The 19,060-nt window shown below is 37.7% G+C and overlaps 2 protein-coding genes across 4 annotated transcripts in view; one reads left to right on the top strand and one right to left on the bottom strand.

Moving 5' to 3' along the window:
• Positions 1-7,952, top strand: part of LOC121520505 (pituitary adenylate cyclase-activating polypeptide type I receptor-like) — a 45,910-nt gene extending 37,958 nt beyond the window's left edge. For all 3 annotated transcript variants that reach the window (XM_041803981.1, XM_041803982.1, XM_041803980.1), the window contains one exon: positions 2,811-7,952. In XM_041803981.1, coding sequence (XP_041659915.1) covers positions 2,811-3,014 — 204 coding nt within the window. In that variant the 3' untranslated portion in view covers positions 3,015-7,952. The remainder of the gene's footprint in view (positions 1-2,810) is intronic.
• A 3,357-nt stretch (positions 7,953-11,309) lies between these two features.
• LOC121520624 (vasoactive intestinal polypeptide receptor 1-like) overlaps positions 11,310-19,060 on the bottom strand; it is a 60,882-nt gene continuing 53,131 nt past the window's right edge. The window contains exons 11-13 of the mRNA XM_041804171.1: positions 15,285-15,414; positions 13,587-13,628; positions 11,310-11,456 (exon numbers count right to left, since the gene is read on the bottom strand). Of these exons, the coding sequence (XP_041660105.1) occupies positions 11,310-11,456; positions 13,587-13,628; positions 15,285-15,414 (319 nt within the window). The remainder of the gene's footprint in view (positions 11,457-13,586; positions 13,629-15,284; positions 15,415-19,060) is intronic.

Below are 19,060 nucleotides of genomic sequence, written 5' to 3'. Positions count from 1 at the left end.
TAAAACTCCCACTCAGCATGTTCGTGGACAAAAATGGCCACCTCCTGTTTGCATTCCCAAAGTGCTATAAACTTTATATATATATATATATATATATATATATATATATATATAAAGATTTTACCACTTCCACAAACTTGATTATTTCAATTTGTATCAGTCCTTATCATGAAAACCAAAATGTCATTCAAATTCAGAATTTTAACCCTTTAAATGCCTGTTAGATCACATAATGCTAATAATTTATGAAGGGAGAAAAGCATAAAATCACTTTTTTCAATTACAAATGTTTTTGGTATACACATGTTTATTTCCTTTATGTGCATTTGAACAACACAAAAAAAGGGGGAAAAAAAGAAACAAAACTGACATAATTTTACACAAAACTCAAAAAAATGAGCCAGACAAAATTGTTGGCACCCTTAACTTAATATTTGGTTGCACATCCTTGGGAAAAAATAACTGAAACCAATCACTTCCTATAACCATCAACAAGCTTCTTAAACCTCTCAACTGGAATTGTGGACCACTCTTCTTTTGCAAACTGTTCCAGGTCTCTCAGATTTGAAGGTTGCCCTCTTTCAACAGCAATTTTGAGATCTCTCCATAGGTGTTCAATGGGATATAGATCTGGACTTATTGCTGGCCACTTCAGAATTCTCCAGCGCTCTGTCTCCAACCATTTTTTGGTGTTTTTTGAGGTTTTTTGAGGCCTGAGGTCATTGTCCTGTTGGAACACCCATGACCTCTGACGCAGACCCAGCTTTTTGACACTAGGCCCTACACTGCGGCCCAAAATCTTTTGATAGTCTCAAGATTTCATAATTCCTTGTATACAGTCAAGGCAACCAGTGCTAGAAGCAGCAAAATAACCCCAAAACATCTTTGAACCTCCACCATGTTTGGCTGTAGGTACTGTGTTCATTTCTTTATAGACCTCATTCTATTTTCTGTAAACAGTAGAATGACATGCTATTCCAAAAAGCTGTCCACAAAATGTACTCACAGAAGGATTGAGGCTTGTTCAGGTACATTTTTGCAGTCTGGCTTTTTTATGTCTCTTTGTCAGCAGTGGGGTTCTCCTCAGTCTCCTGCTATAGCGCTTCATCTCATCAGATTATGGTCCGAGCTGACACGTTTGCACCCTGAGTCTGCAGGACAGCCTGAATTTGTGCTGTAGTTCACTGAGGATGTTTATCCACCATTCCAACTATCCTGCGTTGCATTCTTTTGTCAGTTTTTCTCTTCCATCCACGTCGTGGGAGATTAGCCACAGTTACATGGGTTATGAACTTCTTAATCATATTACGCACAGTGGACAAAGGGATTTCCAGATCTCTGGAGATGGTCTTGTCTTGGTCTTGATGGCCTTGAGATTCTTCATATTTTTCCACAATTTTGCTTCTTCAGTCCTCAGACAATTCTCAGCTCTTCTTTCTCTTCTCCATACTTGGTGTGACACACACAGGCACACAACACAAAGGTTGAGTCAACTCTAACTCTAACTGGCTTCAGGTGTGATTTCTAGATTGCCAGCATCTGTTACTGCCACAGGTGAGTTTAAATGAGCATCACATGCTTAAAATAAAATGATTTACCCACAGTTTTAAAATGGTGCCAAGGCTGTCTTGCAATTGCTGGAGTCACCAGCAGTGCCCCAGCTCTTCCAGGAACACCCTCCATTGGTAGGTTTTAGTGGACTCCCACTCAGGATGGACTGATTTCCACAAATTTTTTTTAACCCCCACCCCACCCCCCCACAGCATGATGCTGCCACCACCATGCTTCACTGTTGGGATGGTACTGGGCAGGTGATGACCAGCTCCTGGTCTTCTCCACACAAGATATTTAGAATTAAGACCAAACAGTTTCATCTTGGTTACTTCAGACCAACAAATCTCATTTCTCACAGTATGAAAGTCCTTCGGGTGGACTCCAAGTGGACTTTAATGTGTTTTGCACTGAGGAAAGGCTTGTTGCAAGCCACTCTGCCAGGGTATCTGAAGCTCAGTCAGAATGACCAGCTGGTTTTTGGTCACCTCTCTTATGAAAGCTCTTAATGCTTGATTCCTTAGTTTGGCCGGGTGACCAGCTCTTGGAAGAGTCCTGGTCATGCCAAACTTCTTCTATTTGAGAATTATGGAGGCTACTGTGCACTTGGAAACCTTCAGTGCTACAGTTTTTTTTTGTTCCCCAGATTTGTGCCTTGCAACAATCCTATCTCTGAGCTCTGCAGGCAGTTCCTTTAATGTCAAGGCTTGTTTTTTATCTGCTATACATTGTCAGCTGTGAGGACTTCTATAGAAAGATGTGTGCCTTTCTAAATCATGTCCAGTCCGTTTGTTTTTACCCCAGATGGACTCAAGTCAAGGTGTAGAAACATCTCAGCAATGATCATGAAAAATTATTAATTTCAAGTGTTTTTGCGAGGGTCTGAATACTTATGTTAATGGGATATTTTAGTTTTTTATTTTTAATAAATTTGCTAAAAATCTGTTTTCACGGCATAATGAGTGTAGATTAAAATGTATCATCAGAGTGAAACATAACAAACCTAAAAAAGTGAAGGGGGTATGAATACTTCCTGAATGCACTGTCTATAGCATTCATCAGTCCTACCACTGATGATCTTGTTTGCTTTTGTGGCTAAAAGAGATATCAGAGTTAATATGATTTTGTCATAGCCAGCTCAAACTCCTCACATGAGCTCTTAAGTGTAACCCCCATAATCTCAGTGTACTGTACCTTGTCGTGGAGCTGGTGCAGCTTAAAGTTCATTAAAAATGACCTTGTGAAGTTTCTCCCTGAAGGTGCAGTCGGAGATCAAGAGGAAATGGCGCAGCTGGACGGTAAACCGATACTTTGCTGTGGACCTGAAGCAGCAAAGGCACCCTTCGTTGGCCAGCAGTGGGGTGAACGGTGGGACTCAGCTGTCGATCCTGAGCAAGAGCAGCTCCCAGATCCGCATGTCGAGCCCTCTAGCGGAGAACGCCAACATCAGCCTTCCGACCTGAGCGTCTGACGAGCAGGAGTCAATTCAAGGTGCCAATCCACTAAATGTACATCAAGACCAACCAGAGCAGACCAAAGTGACCCCTCACAGCTCTTTATTTTATACTCCATCATCGAGAAAATTAGGTATTTCTAAAAGCATTTACTGGAGGTTTATCACAGGTGCAAAGCTGACCTACATACTTGATTTCTTGACTAGAAAATCTAACTTAAATAATGTGAAGATTGCAAGTTCCATGATTAATGATGCACTTAACACTTTTACGGATTAAAATCATGAATCCCATTCTTATGCGGTGTTGCAGCATAAATTCTCTTACTTTATTTCTGAATATTAATACAGTTAGTGCCAAAAAAGGATTTGGGGGTCATATTTGGCTGTTGGTGTGTAAAGTAAATGTGCTTCAAAGTGCCAAACAGGTTGCCTGACTGGATCTGACCTCGTAACTGGTCCATACTTCAACACCAACCAAATGTTCGCCTTGCTTGTACAAATGCTAATCGTTTAAACGTTTCATCTTAAACTTTTTCTACAATCAGCCGTAAGTACAGAGTATGTCAAGAATATGTTGAAGAAAAAAAGTATCTCATGGACTTTGTAAATAGTTTTTGGTGTCTGGATCTGAGTTTTCTTTTTGCATAATGCAGTATTGTAATGACCTTTTCAAACAAAAGGAACTGGAGCCCAAATCTGTAGACTATTTCATCTTAACTATGGAGGACTGAGGAGATCCTGCCTGCAAATATCAGCCTGTAATGTATAAAATAACACACAAAGTATTTTCTGTATAAGAACAAAGTGCCAAAATGAACGAGCAGTGTGCCCAAGCAGGACAGGGGCAAGGTTTCAGTCACAATTTTTAGAATAATGAATAATATTTTGTGCGCAACTACATTCTTTTGTATTTTGGGACATTTATTTAAACAGTAAGTAGATTTATGACTTCTCAAATATCCTCAGATGGGAAAACTGAGATTTTCCTGAAGTGCTTGTAGCTTAAAGAAACATGACACTTTGGTTTTAGTATTTTCAAAGGTCAAAAGGCTTAAAAAAAGGTTAGACAATACTATTGAAGAGATTATCAGAGTTTATAAAGGACTGAAAATTAAATTTAAAAAATTGGGGACTCTTTTGAGTGTTTATAGAAGAGTTAACACTTGCCATGTCTGTTACGAATTTAAATGCCGCTAGCAGAAGTGGAAAATTGATAATAGTTTGTCCTATATCCCATTTTACTGAAAACTGGTTATATAAATGTTGACATGATTTCAGAGAGATTTTAACCTCTCAGTTATTATGTCAAAGCATTTGAAGACATGGTAAACTTAAAAAACTACATTCTGAATTGATTATTCTTGTAACATACATCAGGATTGTTAATTCTGTTAAGCTACCACTTCTTTCAGCTGACTTTCACTTTCACAGACTTGTCAGCAATGTTCTCAGACTGTGACTATTCACATAAACGTGCCATATACCTGTTGATTTACTTTGACCTCCTCATTAGTTTATATGTACAACATTTTATTGTAGGCAATGAGAATCAAACCCGCCACATGCTATCTTCTCAAAGCCTCAAATCATTTTGCAATATCAAATCGGTTAAAACTCTTGAATTTATTATTTCTCATACTCCAAAGTGCCTCGTGGGTCACAAACAGCTCAGTTTTTATTTACAGCAGAAGTAACAGATATTAAAAAGTTAAGACGGAGTCATTTTTCCTGCAAAGAATGTGCAGAGTGATGTGTTTTTGTGGAAAAAGTTGTGCAAATTTGTGCTTTCTTGTGGTGTGTTTTGCTTATCGTTTGGAGATATTTTTCTTTTCTCTTTCTAATAACTACAAAAGAGCCATACTGTGTATTTTTTCATTTTGACTTAAGTAATAACTACATCTTTGAGGTTTTCTTTATCCTCTTGGTTGCAGCCATCAGACATGCAAGAGAAGTGAAAGTCTATTAGAGTAAGGCCCCATCATCCAACATATGGGCCCCTTCATAACAGAAAGAAATGCTTTAATTTGACAGCTCGTGACAATCGCAGTGTTTTGCTCATTCTGTCTTTTTTTTCTGTCGTTTCCTTTGTGCAAAAACAAGCTAAAACTGGTGACAGCCCAGATGGGGAAATAATTTAATAAAACAAAATGTGAAATGATGTGTACAGGTGGATAAATCCACAGTATTTACTCAAGATTTTTATTTTTTGCACTTTCATCTGTGTGGATAAAATGAATGTAGTATCTTTTAACAATGAATCTGTGATGTTGTTGAACAGACATGGATGTATATTTTTTCAAAACCCACTGTCATGTGGATTTACTCAATGTACATTATTCATGCTTTCTTTGTGTTATTTATTGTATGCCTGATGTATGATTTGTGTTGACTTTTTCGGGTTAAAGTGCCATAACTTTTGCGCCATACAGTCAGAGATGTTTTGTCTCATTATTGATTTTAAAAGACTAAAAAAAGATACATGGATCCTGCTGTCCAAAGCTGAAGAGGGTATTTTAAATATTTTAGGGAGAAAAACAGATAAAACCTCTTAAAAAGAAAGCTACTGCAGAGATGTGTTGGTTGTAGCATCTGCTTGGCTACTTTTTGGTAAAATAGTGTTAACTGTGGTTCTAAACATGTATCAAGGGAGTCGGAGCAGGAGATGTTTTTTTTTCTCTTCAAGCAGAAGGGGTTCAGAAGGTGGAACAACTGCGACAGATAAAACACAAAGTGTGTACGAGGGTGTGATTTCAAAAACCACTCTGCTGCTGCTTACGTGTTCTATCACCAGCCGTCACTCTGAGTCTGAATCAGCTCAGATGGAAACGACCATGTCTCAAAGCTGTTATGTGTGTGAAAAGATGGGTTGTAAACTCCTCACTTGACTGTGTCTGTGCTGTATATTTGTCTACCACAGGGTGGCAGTCAAGTGTTATAATATTAGTTTGATAGTTTGAGGAAAAGGGGAAGTTTGACTGGCTTTGGTTTGCTTTTTGAGCCTTGTGTTTTGGATAGATCAGAGGTAGGGTAAGGCATTGAGGCACTTTTATGCCACATGCTTAATGTTGATCTTATTATTTTTAATTCACACACAAATCATTATAAAGAATGCCTAGAAACTACATCCTTCCAAATTAAAGTGTATCTAACCCGTCCAAGAAGTCAAATCTAAACAGACAAGCTGACATCAAAACAAAATCAGATTTTTTGTGAGCAAGTCAGGTAGTTTGCCTATATAACCATCTCCCTTCAAAGTGAATGTTACAATAATTTGTTTTATTATTTCCATTGTGATAAAGACAAGAAAATGACTTTTTTTTTTTCTCAAGAACTAGTCTGACATTTTGGAAACATTGTCAGTCACTTTCCTGCTAAGAGTTTGATGTGAAGCTAACTTAGAAAAGTGATAAATACTTTGTGATGGGGTAAATATTAAACTAGCAGCTAGCTAACCGATAAGTTTGCTACAACTTCAATAATGGGGTTAATATTAAGCTAGCAGCCAGCTAACTTAGGAGTTTGATACCACTGTAATGATGAGATGGCTAGTAGTTTGCTGACTTGGCAAAGAATGAAGAATTAAAGCAAAGGGAAACAGCCTTGCTGTTTCTTACGCAAAACCACCCAGTACAACCAAAAACATGCCAGTTTCACACTTGGCCTATGAACAGGTTAAATCAACTAGACACAGTTTGAAAATAGATCTCTTGTCAATACCTGATAGCCATCCATTTCCATAGTTAGAGAAAACAATGGCTAGCTTGTGGATATTTGCCAACTTCAGGCTTGCTTTGATCTACTGAACCCTGTTGTTGAAACTTTATATCATGCTTATGAAAATGTTGCTATGCCAATTGTTAGATAAGTGTGTAATCTTTAAGGTCTGGATCAAAACCTATCCGTTCATTTTATCTCTTAATTAAATCCAACACTAAACAGCTAGCTAGTAGTTGTGTAATGACTTAAACTTTGCTTTTACCTAGCTGCCGGTAACCAAAATAGCATTTAATTTAACGGCAACGTGGATGTCAAAAGGTCCCTCATTTTACTCCTAGCTTCTATATGTAAATGCTAATATGACATTATTGTTTTGCTCTTTAACACCATGCAGAGGAACAAAAACAAGATGGCAGAAGTGATGATCTAGATTCTTGTGGCCTATGCTTGTGAATACATTAAACACAGTTCCACAGCACCAAAATCAACAACTATCCATTAAACAAAAGCTACTAATTAAGTAGCTCATATCGGTTAGCCGGCTATAACCCCTAAACTCACAGCTATTAAGCTAGCCCTTAGATATTAGCCATTGTTAGATTCAGCTTTTGTTTACTAGCTAGTTTACCCCATGGCCAATACACCTTTATTTGTCACCTGCCTTCACATCTAACTCTTGGTAAAAGAAAAGTGTATCCTTTTATTTAACTATCCTTGACGTGGCATATCTCTGTGTTCGAATGCCTTTGTTGGCAGTTAAAAATGTGTGTTGAGCCAGTTTTAATAAGTGTTGAGCGTGTGTGCAAGTTCTATTGATTGCCAATGAATTTTTGAATGTACTGATGTTGCTCAGCTGCTCTTAAATGTCGCCTGCTATCAATTTGCCATGGTGTACAAATGATGTCTTTTCTTGATAATGTATACAGTACTCTGTATTCACATTTTTGGCACACAGGTAGACCTCTTGAAAAAAAACCTGTATTGTTTGTGGCCGTGTTTTTGTACATTTCTCTTTATGTAGCCTTACTGTTTTCAGAGTGTGTGTATGTGTGAATGTTTGGGAGAGTTATCTCTGTGTGCATGTGTATGTTATGGCAAATATTTATGAGAGATATAAGTAACTTAAATGTCAAAAGATTATTATTATTATTATGTTTTAACTGTGACTGTGTATCATGTGCAACATGTGTTCCTGTGTCCAACATTCATGTCCCCGGTTGTGTAAATTGACAGCAAAATAAACCTATCTGTGTTGTAGTTTGTGGGCTGTGTGTTATTTTTCTGAGGCTCAGCATTTAGGAAGATATTAAACAGGACAATAAAGGGTGCCAATCTGTTCATTTCCAGCTAACAAAAAAAATTTAATTACACAATTTTTGAGTATGACAGTGCATGCGTAGATGTGCTCCAGGTACTCTGCCTTCCTCTGACAGACAAAAGTCATACTCATTAGACTAACTGGAAATACATTTCCAGCAGGTATGAGAATGAATGCTTGTTTAAATCTCTGTGTCAGTCTGTGATTGACAGGTGATCAGTCCACAGTGTGTCCCTGTTCTTGCCCAATGTCAGGTGGGATAGGCATTAGCTCATCCTGCAACCCCACACAGGATAAGCAGTGTTTTAATGACCTTTCCAAAAAAGGAACTAGAGTCCAAATCTGTAGATGATGTCATCAGATGACAATTACCATTTCTTTAATTATTCAAACACAACTACTGTAAGTGAAAAAGGATAACATGCTTATATTGTATCCCACCCTTTCCCAAACTTAAGTATGCAGTGACGGAAGTGAAACCTGTAAATCTGCTGGGGTCGACCAAAACTCTCATACAGCCAGTGTTTATTTATTTATGTATTTACCTGCATATTTTTACCTCATATAAAAATGACTACTTTTTAGAGACTTTAACATTATAGGAAAACCTTCACACTTTAATTAACAAACCCCTAGCATTTGTTATGTCTTAAGCAGGCATCTGCAAAGTCACCAATATTTCTTTTCTAATTTTCATCTTTTTAATCAAACTCTGTGACTGTACAAAGCTTTCCAAAAACCTTAATGTCTCCAAAGGCACTGATATTTTATAATCGTGATATGCCATCGAAGAATATTGAACGAAGTGTCACTAGTTAATCCAGTGATTCTCAACTGATGGGTCAGGACCCAAAAGTGGGTCGCGGAGCAGTTTTCAGTTGGTTGCAAATAGCTGTCTGAAAAAAAATGGTGGCAAAAGTCCTGAAGTCCTTATTGGATATGCATTGCTACCTTTTATTTTACCCTGTTTTACTGTGAAATTGGGTAAATTTAAATGTTTGATCAATATTTTAACTAATTTATCTCCTCTTCTTGCAATAAATGGCTACTTGTCACATGATAATGAAGTCATTTCACAAGTTCTTTGGAAAATAGTCAAAAAATGACAAATTTTGATGGGGAAAAGGGAATGAAAAATTGTCCTGAAGTCCTTTTTCTCTTTTATATTACAGGTTTTTTGGTCTAATCATGCTCCTAACTGCAATATATTCAATTAACTAAACATGCGTTGTTGACGTTTTTTTGGAAACCTGGGTCGCCATTGTCGTAAGACAAACTGGTGTGTTCTGAGGCCGGACCAGATGAGAACCACTGAGCTAAAACATAACACCGGTCATACACATCATACAAAACTGATGATAAAAAGTTGACAAGGAAGAAAAGTCTTCTTGCTGTTTATCAGATTCTGTGACTTAAAATGGTCCTATTGTCATTTAAAACACTATTTCAATTTTTTAAATTTGGTTTTTGGTTTTCTTGTATTGTAAATGCCCAGCTGCAGAATCTCTGGGCCCCACCAGAGGGCCCTAGTCCATACTTCAAAAAGCACTTTTGTTTCTTACTCACTGTGATATGATTGAACTCTGACAAATTTAAACAGTTTGATTAAAAAATGTACACTGGATTTATAATTATTGACATGATTCTGGGCAGACTTGAACCTCTCAATAATTATGTTAATGTTCTTGAAGACATCATAAACTTCAAAGTAGTAAACTACATTCTGTGTCAATTTATCCTCATACAGTAATGTCAGAATTGGGCCCTCTTACAGCTAACTTCACTTTCACAAACTTGTCAGTGATTTTGTAAGACTGTGAATGCTGATGTAAAAATGCAGTTTGTGTGTGAATGCTTGTTTAAATCTCTGTTTTAGCCCTGTGAATGACTGAGGACCAGTCTACGGCGTACCCCTTTTCTTTATTAATGTTAGCAGGGGGTGGCTTCTGCTCCCTGTGACCCCACATGGGACAAGCAGGATGGACAGAGGTAAGTGTTGGGTCCCTTTACCACATATAAAGATAGAAAATGTTTTTTTCCTGAAGTATTTTTTTCTCAGAACAACTATTGAAACATAACACTAATTCATAATTGCCTACATAACACATAAACTGCTGCTGCTCATAAAACCACATCTTTTTTTTTTTTACTGTTGTTTCCTTTCTTTACAACCCAAAACCAGGGACATACAGTTATTTAATTTAAAATAAAGTCCAGTGTTGACTCTGTGTTCTGACAAAGACAGTTAAATTACAGTGCATTATTTGTTGTTTATAATGAACGGAGAAAAATAGGGATGAACAGATCTGCCTTTCTCCCTACCAAAATTAAATGTGCAAATCAAACTGGGCTAAGCATACAAACACATGGTTGTTAAGACACCGTTACTGATTCAGTTTAAATGCTTTGCCTTATTATACAACACTTTAAGGCAAAATTACCATGAGAAACCTAGCACCTTGGCTTGTGTTTATCTGTTATATCTCAGTGCAAATAATGCATAAAAAAGTCAGATTGCCACATATGACAATAAAACAAATTTTAAAAAATGACAGGCGAAAAGACAAAGAAAAACAAGCACACTGAAAGACTGTGTTGTTTAAAGACGGCCCATCCAAGCTTGAAACTCTTCAAAGTAATCAGTCTTTATATCTATAAAAGTTTATCCCACGCAGACATCCTCATACACTTCAATAAATACATTCACTCAAGTCCCGCTGAATCTTCCTGGTTGCAAAGTCATCTCCAGCAGGTGAACTGTTGCTAAAAATTCCCCCAGATTGAAGATCACTCCTGCACATATTTTTATCCAGCACTGAAATAATGAACTGTTCTTCTCCTGTGCAGCACAGAACATCTAGACAAGTGAAGCTAATTTAGCAAAATCTATCCAAGCTATCATCCACTGTTTCCACAGCTGTTTCAATATTATTCCTCAGCATTTGCTCACTTCTGCAGTCCAAACTTTGTGGTACAGCCATGTAAAACCATCCTTATGCATGCACAGGGACAGCTCTGTCTCTATTTTGGTCTCATCTTTCAATGTCACCATGACATCTGTACAAATTTAGCACTGTGCTTCCTTTACTTTTTACCTTTTTATGCAGTTACACACCGATATCTGCATCCTCATGAAAGATTTTCTTAAACGCTCACCCGTGCTCATTTTAAGGTACTGTTTTTAATGCCAACAGTAGGTTGAGCTTCTGCCTTCAAAATTTTAGTTGGGATTTCCATAACAACTTCCTCATGGACGGCCTCCTGAAATCATACTGTAGAGATGTTGCCGCTGGAAGGGGGCCTCCTAAGCCCCCCACGGGCTCGAATTGTGATCTGAGTGATACTTTGCTTGGCAGGGGTAAGGTGATTTTGATTGTGACACTTCCACAGCCATCTGCGCAGCTCTGTTTGAACCTGCAGACAAAGAGATGGCTGAATTACTAACAGACAAGGGTGTCATTTAGAGCTGTGCTGGACACAGACTGAGTCTTCCATTTAAGTGTGGCACCAAACATTATGCCTGTCAATATAACTGTTATTTAAATTATTTTTCAAGCTATATTTTAAAAAAGGAAATATTGAAAACAGAAAGATATTGGAATTTCAAGGAAAACCACATTTGATAACCCATTAGCCTCAGTTAAAATGGCTAATGTTCCCTTGCTAACATCACCACTTATGGTGGTATAAAAATTCCCAGCCTAACCTTAGAGAAAAAATCTGCAGGTACACCTCTATGCCAGCTTTAAGAAAATCTGATATCCCTAGATTTCATTTTTATAGATACAATGCTTATAAAAAGTATTCACTCCCTTAGATGTTTTACCCTTTTATTGATTCTATAATCAATAAAATAAATGGTCAAAATAATTTGGCCTTTCTGACAAAAATAAAAAAGACATTCTAAAGTCAAAGTGAAATGGCAGTTAAATAAATATATATATATATATATATATATATATATATATATATATATATATATATATATATATATATATATATATGTACTGTAAAATAAGTGACTGCACAAATATTCACCTCCTCTAAAGTGACTGACCCAGTACAACAGAGGTCCAGTCATTTGGTTCTAGTAATCTCATGATCCGTGAAATGAGGATCACCTGAGTGCAGTGAATGTGTCTCAAGTGTCTATAGTATAAAAACATCTGTGTCTGGAAAATTTAGCCACTGGTTAATCAATATTCCTTGCTACCATGACACCATGAAGACAAAAGAACACTCCAAGCAACTCAGAGAGAAGGTTATTGAAAGTATAAGTCTGGGGATGGATAAAAAAGTTTTTCCAAAGCATGAAACATCCCCAGAGTTCAGTTAAATCCATCATCAAGATATGGGAGGAATATGATACATACGTAAATGTGCCTACATCAGGCCATCTTCACAAACTGAGTGACAAGAAGAAGACTAGTGAGAGAAACCACCAAGACACCTATGACTACTCTGAAGGAGTTACAAGCTTCAGCAGCTGAGATGGGAAAGACTCTGCATAAACAACTTTTGTCTGGGTTCCTCACCAGTCAAAGTTTAATGGGAGAGTGGTAAAGAGAAAGCCACTGTTGAAGAAAACTAATATTAAAACTCAACTAGAATTGGCCAAGGGGCATGTGGGAGACTCAGTGGTCAAGTGGAAGAAAGTTCTTTGGTCTGATAAGAACAATATGATGCTTTTTGCCCATCAAACAAGACCCTATGTTTGGCAGATAGCAAGCAATGCACATCACCACAAACACAACAGCCCCTCTGTGAAGCATGATGGTAGCAGCATCATGCTGTGGGGATGCTTCTCCACGGCCAGCCCTGGAATTGCAGAGCTTTATTACGTCACACTCTGATGGTTTTAACTTTTATTCTCAAAACACTTTTGTTAGACTCCGTTTTGAAGCTCAGGACACTTTTAACAGATTATAGGTAGGATATAAAACCTTTTCAACCACCATAATTCAGCAACTTTAATTCAACTTTAAAAAAATGGGAGCATGACTTAGATGCGCAAATTCGAGATGAAACTTGGCATAAAGATATGAGAATATGCATCTTTCTGTCAAACTGATGTTTGTACAGTATGAAGTAGAACTATGTTTGCCAAAGAACTGTGATTTGATGAGAGGGCTTACTTGTTTGGAAATCATTGAAACTGATCTGTAAACAAATGCTTTCATACTGATTAATGCGTGTGAAGTAAACTGAACTGAAAAATGCTTTTGTATGAAAAGGACATGCACATCTGATTTATTCTGACTTGAAATTAGACTTTTATGACTTTTATGACTTTACTTCTGTTGCAATCAGTTGGCTAATAATTTTATTTTATTTTTCACAATGTTGCATATATGTGTGAGAAAAATCTTTTGTAAAACTGAGCATATCTTTGCATGCAGAAAGAGCTTGGTAGGTTTCTCTGTGATGGTTATGATTAATCCAAAAACTGTAAAGACAGAGTTGAAAATCTTTTGACCAATGCTAAAACCTGCAGTAAGTTTTCAGGGCTTTAGATTCACAAAACTACCTCCTCTACGGACCTACCTCTCCATTCATGAAGCAGTACAGCAGAGCCACCACAAAACCCTGCAACACAGAGAGACATGGAACTGACTTTAAATCTTAACTATCCAAACATGCACAATTAATACTAATAACCAAATCAATCCTTACCGTATGGTAAATGTAAGGATGATGGGAAAAGCTGCAATATTACATTATTTAACTGACCATTGATGAACCTTTTTATCTAATTCAAACTTAGAATTTACTGAAATTTCACTTTATCTTACATATAACAGATATTTGTTAGTTTTGTTTAGGGGGAACAATTCTATACTTAAATCTGCCTCTCAAATGAGCTGTCATGACCTTCTAAGCCCATTCAGTCAATACAGTAAAACCACACACTTATTTTCTTTAAAAGTTTGTTCAGACCAAAAGTGAGGAGAATTTTTCCTCCATCTTACTTGAAAAAAACAGCTGCTAGAGAGTGTTTAGGAATATTATGCTACCCACTGATATACTATATGGACAAAAGTATACGGTCACCTAACTATCACACCAACAGGGATTGTAATGGCATTGTATTCAAATACATGTACTTAATATGGAGTTGGCCCCCTTATGCAGCTTTAACAGCCTCCACTCCTCTTGAAAGGCTTCCAATGGATTTTGGAGTGTTTCTGTGTGAATTTGCGTCCATTCATTCTGTAGGGCATTTTTGTGTTCAGGCACTGATGTCTGACAAGAGAGCCTGGCTCACAATCTCAATTCCAGTTCATCCCATAGGTGCTCAGTTGGGTTGAGGTCAGGCCTCTGGCTGGGCCAGTCAAGTTCTTCCACACAAAACTCATCAAACCATATCTTTACAGTCCTTGCTTTGTGGACTGGGGCACAGTCATGTTTGAATACAAAAGGACCTCCCCCAAATTGTTGCCACAAAGTTGGAAGCATAGCATTGTCGAAAATATCTTGGTATGTTGAAGCATTAAGATTGCCCTGCTCTATAGTCCGCTGTCGGTGTGCTTTACACCACTCCATCCAATGCTTGGCATTGGATTTGAGGCTTGCTTGCAGCTGCTCGGCCATGGAAACCCATTTCAGGAAGCCCCTGGTGCACCATTTTTGTGATTACATTAACGCCAGTGGAAGGACAGAAGTCTTCTTCTATGAATTCAGCAGAGCATTAGCGAATTTTATGCAACATGTGCCTCAGCAGTCATTGACCCCACTCTGTGATTTTACAAGGCCTTCCGATTCATGGCTGAGCTGCTGTTGTTCCTAAACGCTTCCACTTTCTAATAATATCACTTAGAGTTGACTGTGGAATATCCATCAGGGAATCAGTTTCACAAACTGCCTTATTTCAAAGGTGACACTTATCACAGTACCACACTTGAAGTCACTGAGCCCTTCAGGACTATTTGCAAATGCAAACTCCATGTCTAGGTGTTTCATTTCATTCACCCGTGGCAACAAGGTGACACAAAACAGGTGTGGCCAAATACTTTTGTCCATATAGTGGGAATTCTTTTAGTAGCCAAAGGCAGCTGTCAAATATAATGGAAAATAATGAAAAAAATAATAAAAACTAAAATAGCAATAAGTCATTTCTCATTACTGTAGGAGAGGCATAGTGTCTTATATTTTCAGCACTACATTTTAGTGAGATTTGCCTCCATGAAGTTAGTCATTGTGGACTTGACACTGTGTTTTGTTCTCATTTTGTTGAATTTCTACCTGAAAGGATCCTAGCCCCAGCTCGATGTAGAGTCTCGCTGCCACTCCGGTGTTCTCAGGCAAGAAGGCAAACACAGTGTAGTGCATCCCAAACAGAGGGATGAGGAACAGGGTGGATTTAGCCAGCCTCCTAAGACAACAAACAACAGGAAAGAAAGAAGAAAAACAAGGTTTAAGTCCACATCACATTAAAAATACAACATTGAAATAATTTGAACAAGACAGCCTCAGAGGCTTCTAACTTTAGAACCTGTGACAACGTGAAAACAGGTTTCTGCCAGTTCCAAGACCTGTTTGGATCCTTTCCCTTGAGAAATATCAGGTTATATCTGTGCTCTTTACAGCACCCTAAAACGAGTGGTGGCTGTGTTTGAAAAAGATGAAGATGCCCGACCATGTGTGGGTCAAATATGATCAAACCCCAGTCTGAGAAATAGTCTTTCTGAGAGTTAAACTGCATCTATATATAAATGAACTGTTTTTAAACCAGGCATTTAATAAAAATAAGATGTATTACTTAAATGGCAACTACAATTAATGCCTGGCTGTTGTTTACTTCCATGAGGGGAAAGTGCATTGACAGTGGTGGATCAGAAGGATGAGGGTGTTATTGTCCAACCTTTAACTTCAACCCCCAAAATCTATCAAAGTCACCAATGAATCAGAGTGGATATTTGTGCAGAAGAACAAAATGGAATCATTCTTCTTAAATCACTCTTAAAATATAACGTTCACAAGCGATGGATAAACATTACAGCTATTGACCTTCACCTGTTAACAGCTGTTTTTAAAAATGTAATCAGGCCATCTTTGAGTCAGAGTTGACATTTGATAAAAGTTTAAATCCCTCAAAAGGTTCTTGAGATAGCAGGTTCACAAGAAAGGCCTATACAACCCAAAAGCATAATGCACCTGGCCCTGGCTATTGCAGACAAAGAGGCATTAAAATCAGCAAAAGCAGTAAATATGGCCTTTAGAGTTTCTTTTTTTAGCGTTATCAGTGTCAGTCTAATAATTGCCTATGTTTAAAATGCCAGAATGCAAACCCACTCGTTCTGCAGTGTTTAATCAGAGTTAAACTATACGTAGCAGATATCTTAAACTGACCTTTGAAACAACATCGTCATCAGGCCAATCAGTGGATCAGACTGAAATGTCAGAAATATGACGCACTGTCCTCAGAGCTTAGTCTGAATCAGATCTCAGAGTCTAAATAAAGTGTCCATGTTATTTATTTATTTTCATCTACATCATTTTATAATTTTGCTGATAGCCATTGTATAGAAAGACAACTCCAACTCTGATACACGCTGTTATAAATACACTATATGTACAAAAGTATTCAACTTATAAAGTAATTTTTAAAAAAACATCGAAAAATGCATGTATTTTTATTATTGTTATTATTACCATTATTGTTATTATTACTCTCTTCTCAAAGACTTCATGACCCCCTAGCGTATATATATATTATGCAAAAATCACTTTTTTAGGCTTTTCTAACAAAATATGTGCCCCTGGCCTGTCCATAATCCCCTCAAGTACCAGAAAAAACCCCCCCCCCCCCCCCCCTTTCTCCACCTTTCAGAAAATGTGTGCTGAAACAAGCCGTTCTTAGATTTTACCCTCATGATGTCATGTGGGGAGTAAGCACTGCCCTCAGGTTCGGTTGGCCCTTCCCACTTGGAAGAAAGTTCCACCCTCCTTTCCTGATCCTCCTCTCAGCTGACAGCGGGGAGGAGCCCTGTATCCGAAATAACTCTGTATTCACTATATAGTGCACTATATAGTGAATACGCCATTTTGTAGTGGTGTCTAAATTCTGAGTGAGCATTGTTATTCATTATATAGTGCACTCATTCTATCCCACAATGCATTTTGAAAAGTAGTGAACAACCGATGGTTACTAGCCCAGCAATATTTACCACCATGCATAGCGGTTGCTGCTCTTTAACATGACAGACGACTGAGAGGAGCACAGGAACACATATAAAAACTTTATTTAATACTTTTTTGTTCATTGGTTTTAACCAAATCTGTAAGAAACTGTTAAGGATTTAAAATGGAGTAACTCTGAGGATTACAAGACATAAGACCATCATCTTTATGCAAAAATAAGTTACATTACACACAAAAATGTACACTATTTTGCCACTAAAGACACAAGCTTTTTTTTTTTTTATCTCTTATTATTTTTATTTTTGGGGGGAAAATACATCAGTCAATTTTCAGTGAAATTCTACTGTTAATTTTGATCCTCAGCCGTTGTCATTGAAATCTACGAGCCGTTGTTGCTAAACATTTGAATTGTGAGACGGTGATGATGTCATTGCTCGTGGCCGGAGTAGTGTCCAAAATTATTTTTGTGTTTTGCAGTTGAGTCCACTATATAGCCCACTATATGCTGCTCACTACAGAGTGGATAGGGAGTAGGGAATGAGTGAGTGGTTTCGGACACAGCTGAGGATCAGGAGAGCCACATCCATTTCCTGACAGGGGCGGGGTCAGACAGCTTCTTAACATTTAAAGCCACAGTCACAGAAACAGCTCGTTCTGAGCAGGGCTGGAACAGAGGGGGGGTTTTTAGACATACAAAAATCCTATACTGGAGGGTTTTTTCAGCAACAAACTTCAAAGGCATGTTTTGGGGACCTCTGAGAACAATATAGACTTGTCTTAAAAGGGTAAAATATGTCCCTTTAAAAACCACTGACCCATTTCACAAATAATAATCTTAAACAGATAAATGAAGACTTCGTGTCCTCTGATACTAGCAGCCATATTGTAATGTGTAATAAGACGCAACCAGTCTTCTGAATACTCTCAATAACAAAAATACTCACTTCCATCAGAAATAACATCACTGCCTTAGCAGCTAAAACAACAGAGATTATTTTCAAGCCTATAATAGGATCGCGTTTGTCTTTGTCACGTCTTGGATTGGTGCTTTTGTGTTAACATCCCAGATCCGTCTGTATCAGATTGGATTTAGGGAGAAGGAGAGATGAAGCCTTTGAAAGATCAACAGCTATTGAACTGCTGGAACAATCCTGTCATACTGCTCGTGATGAGGAGACTTCTATTTTTGGTATCCAGGTGCTATTTTTATGTGCTGCTCTCATTTTATATTAATTCAGCTGAGCTGGAATCTGCACCAAATGGCATGTCAAACAAAGGAAAGGATTTATTCTCAGAGTGGATTCATGCACACAGCCTTTTGTCTTAAAACTGTAAGGAAGACACGCTTCATCGCGGGATTTCATCAATTCATTCTGTTCCCTCTCTAAAGTAAACTCATTAAAGATCCTCCCATCTATCACTGACATTTTTATTCCTCACACAGCAGTTTTGCCAATCCTTTCATCCAAAAAATAATAACGCCCCAGTCTAAATTCATCAAACATAGCTGCCATTCAGTTTGGTTGATTCACTTTACATTTATTAATAATAGAATAGCTTTTGATCCATTTTTAAATGGCTCCTCAGATGTGATTTTACACTGATGTCTTTTTAACTTAGTTAAGTGCTAGTAGAAATACTTTTCTGTTTTACTTTAGGATTAAGGGATCCAAGATGAGCAGGTATTCTGAGCCAAAGCCCTCCTCTTCTACTTGTGTCTCACAAGTAGATGCACCTATGGGATGAACTGGAATTGAGATTGTGATGTATGCTTGGCACAACATAGCGCGCACTCACAAGTCAAGCAAAGTGGACTCAAGGGTCAAAGGTACTTGAGCAAAGACCTGATTTCCTAATGCAAGAATGCCCTTAGTTAT

This window comes from Cheilinus undulatus, linkage group 13, assembly GCF_018320785.1.
Source record: "Cheilinus undulatus linkage group 13, ASM1832078v1, whole genome shotgun sequence".
Classification (NCBI taxonomy): domain Eukaryota; kingdom Metazoa; phylum Chordata; class Actinopteri; order Labriformes; family Labridae; genus Cheilinus; species Cheilinus undulatus.
Note: the sequence above shows the minus strand (reverse complement) of the source record. Positions and strands in the feature narration are given on the sequence as shown.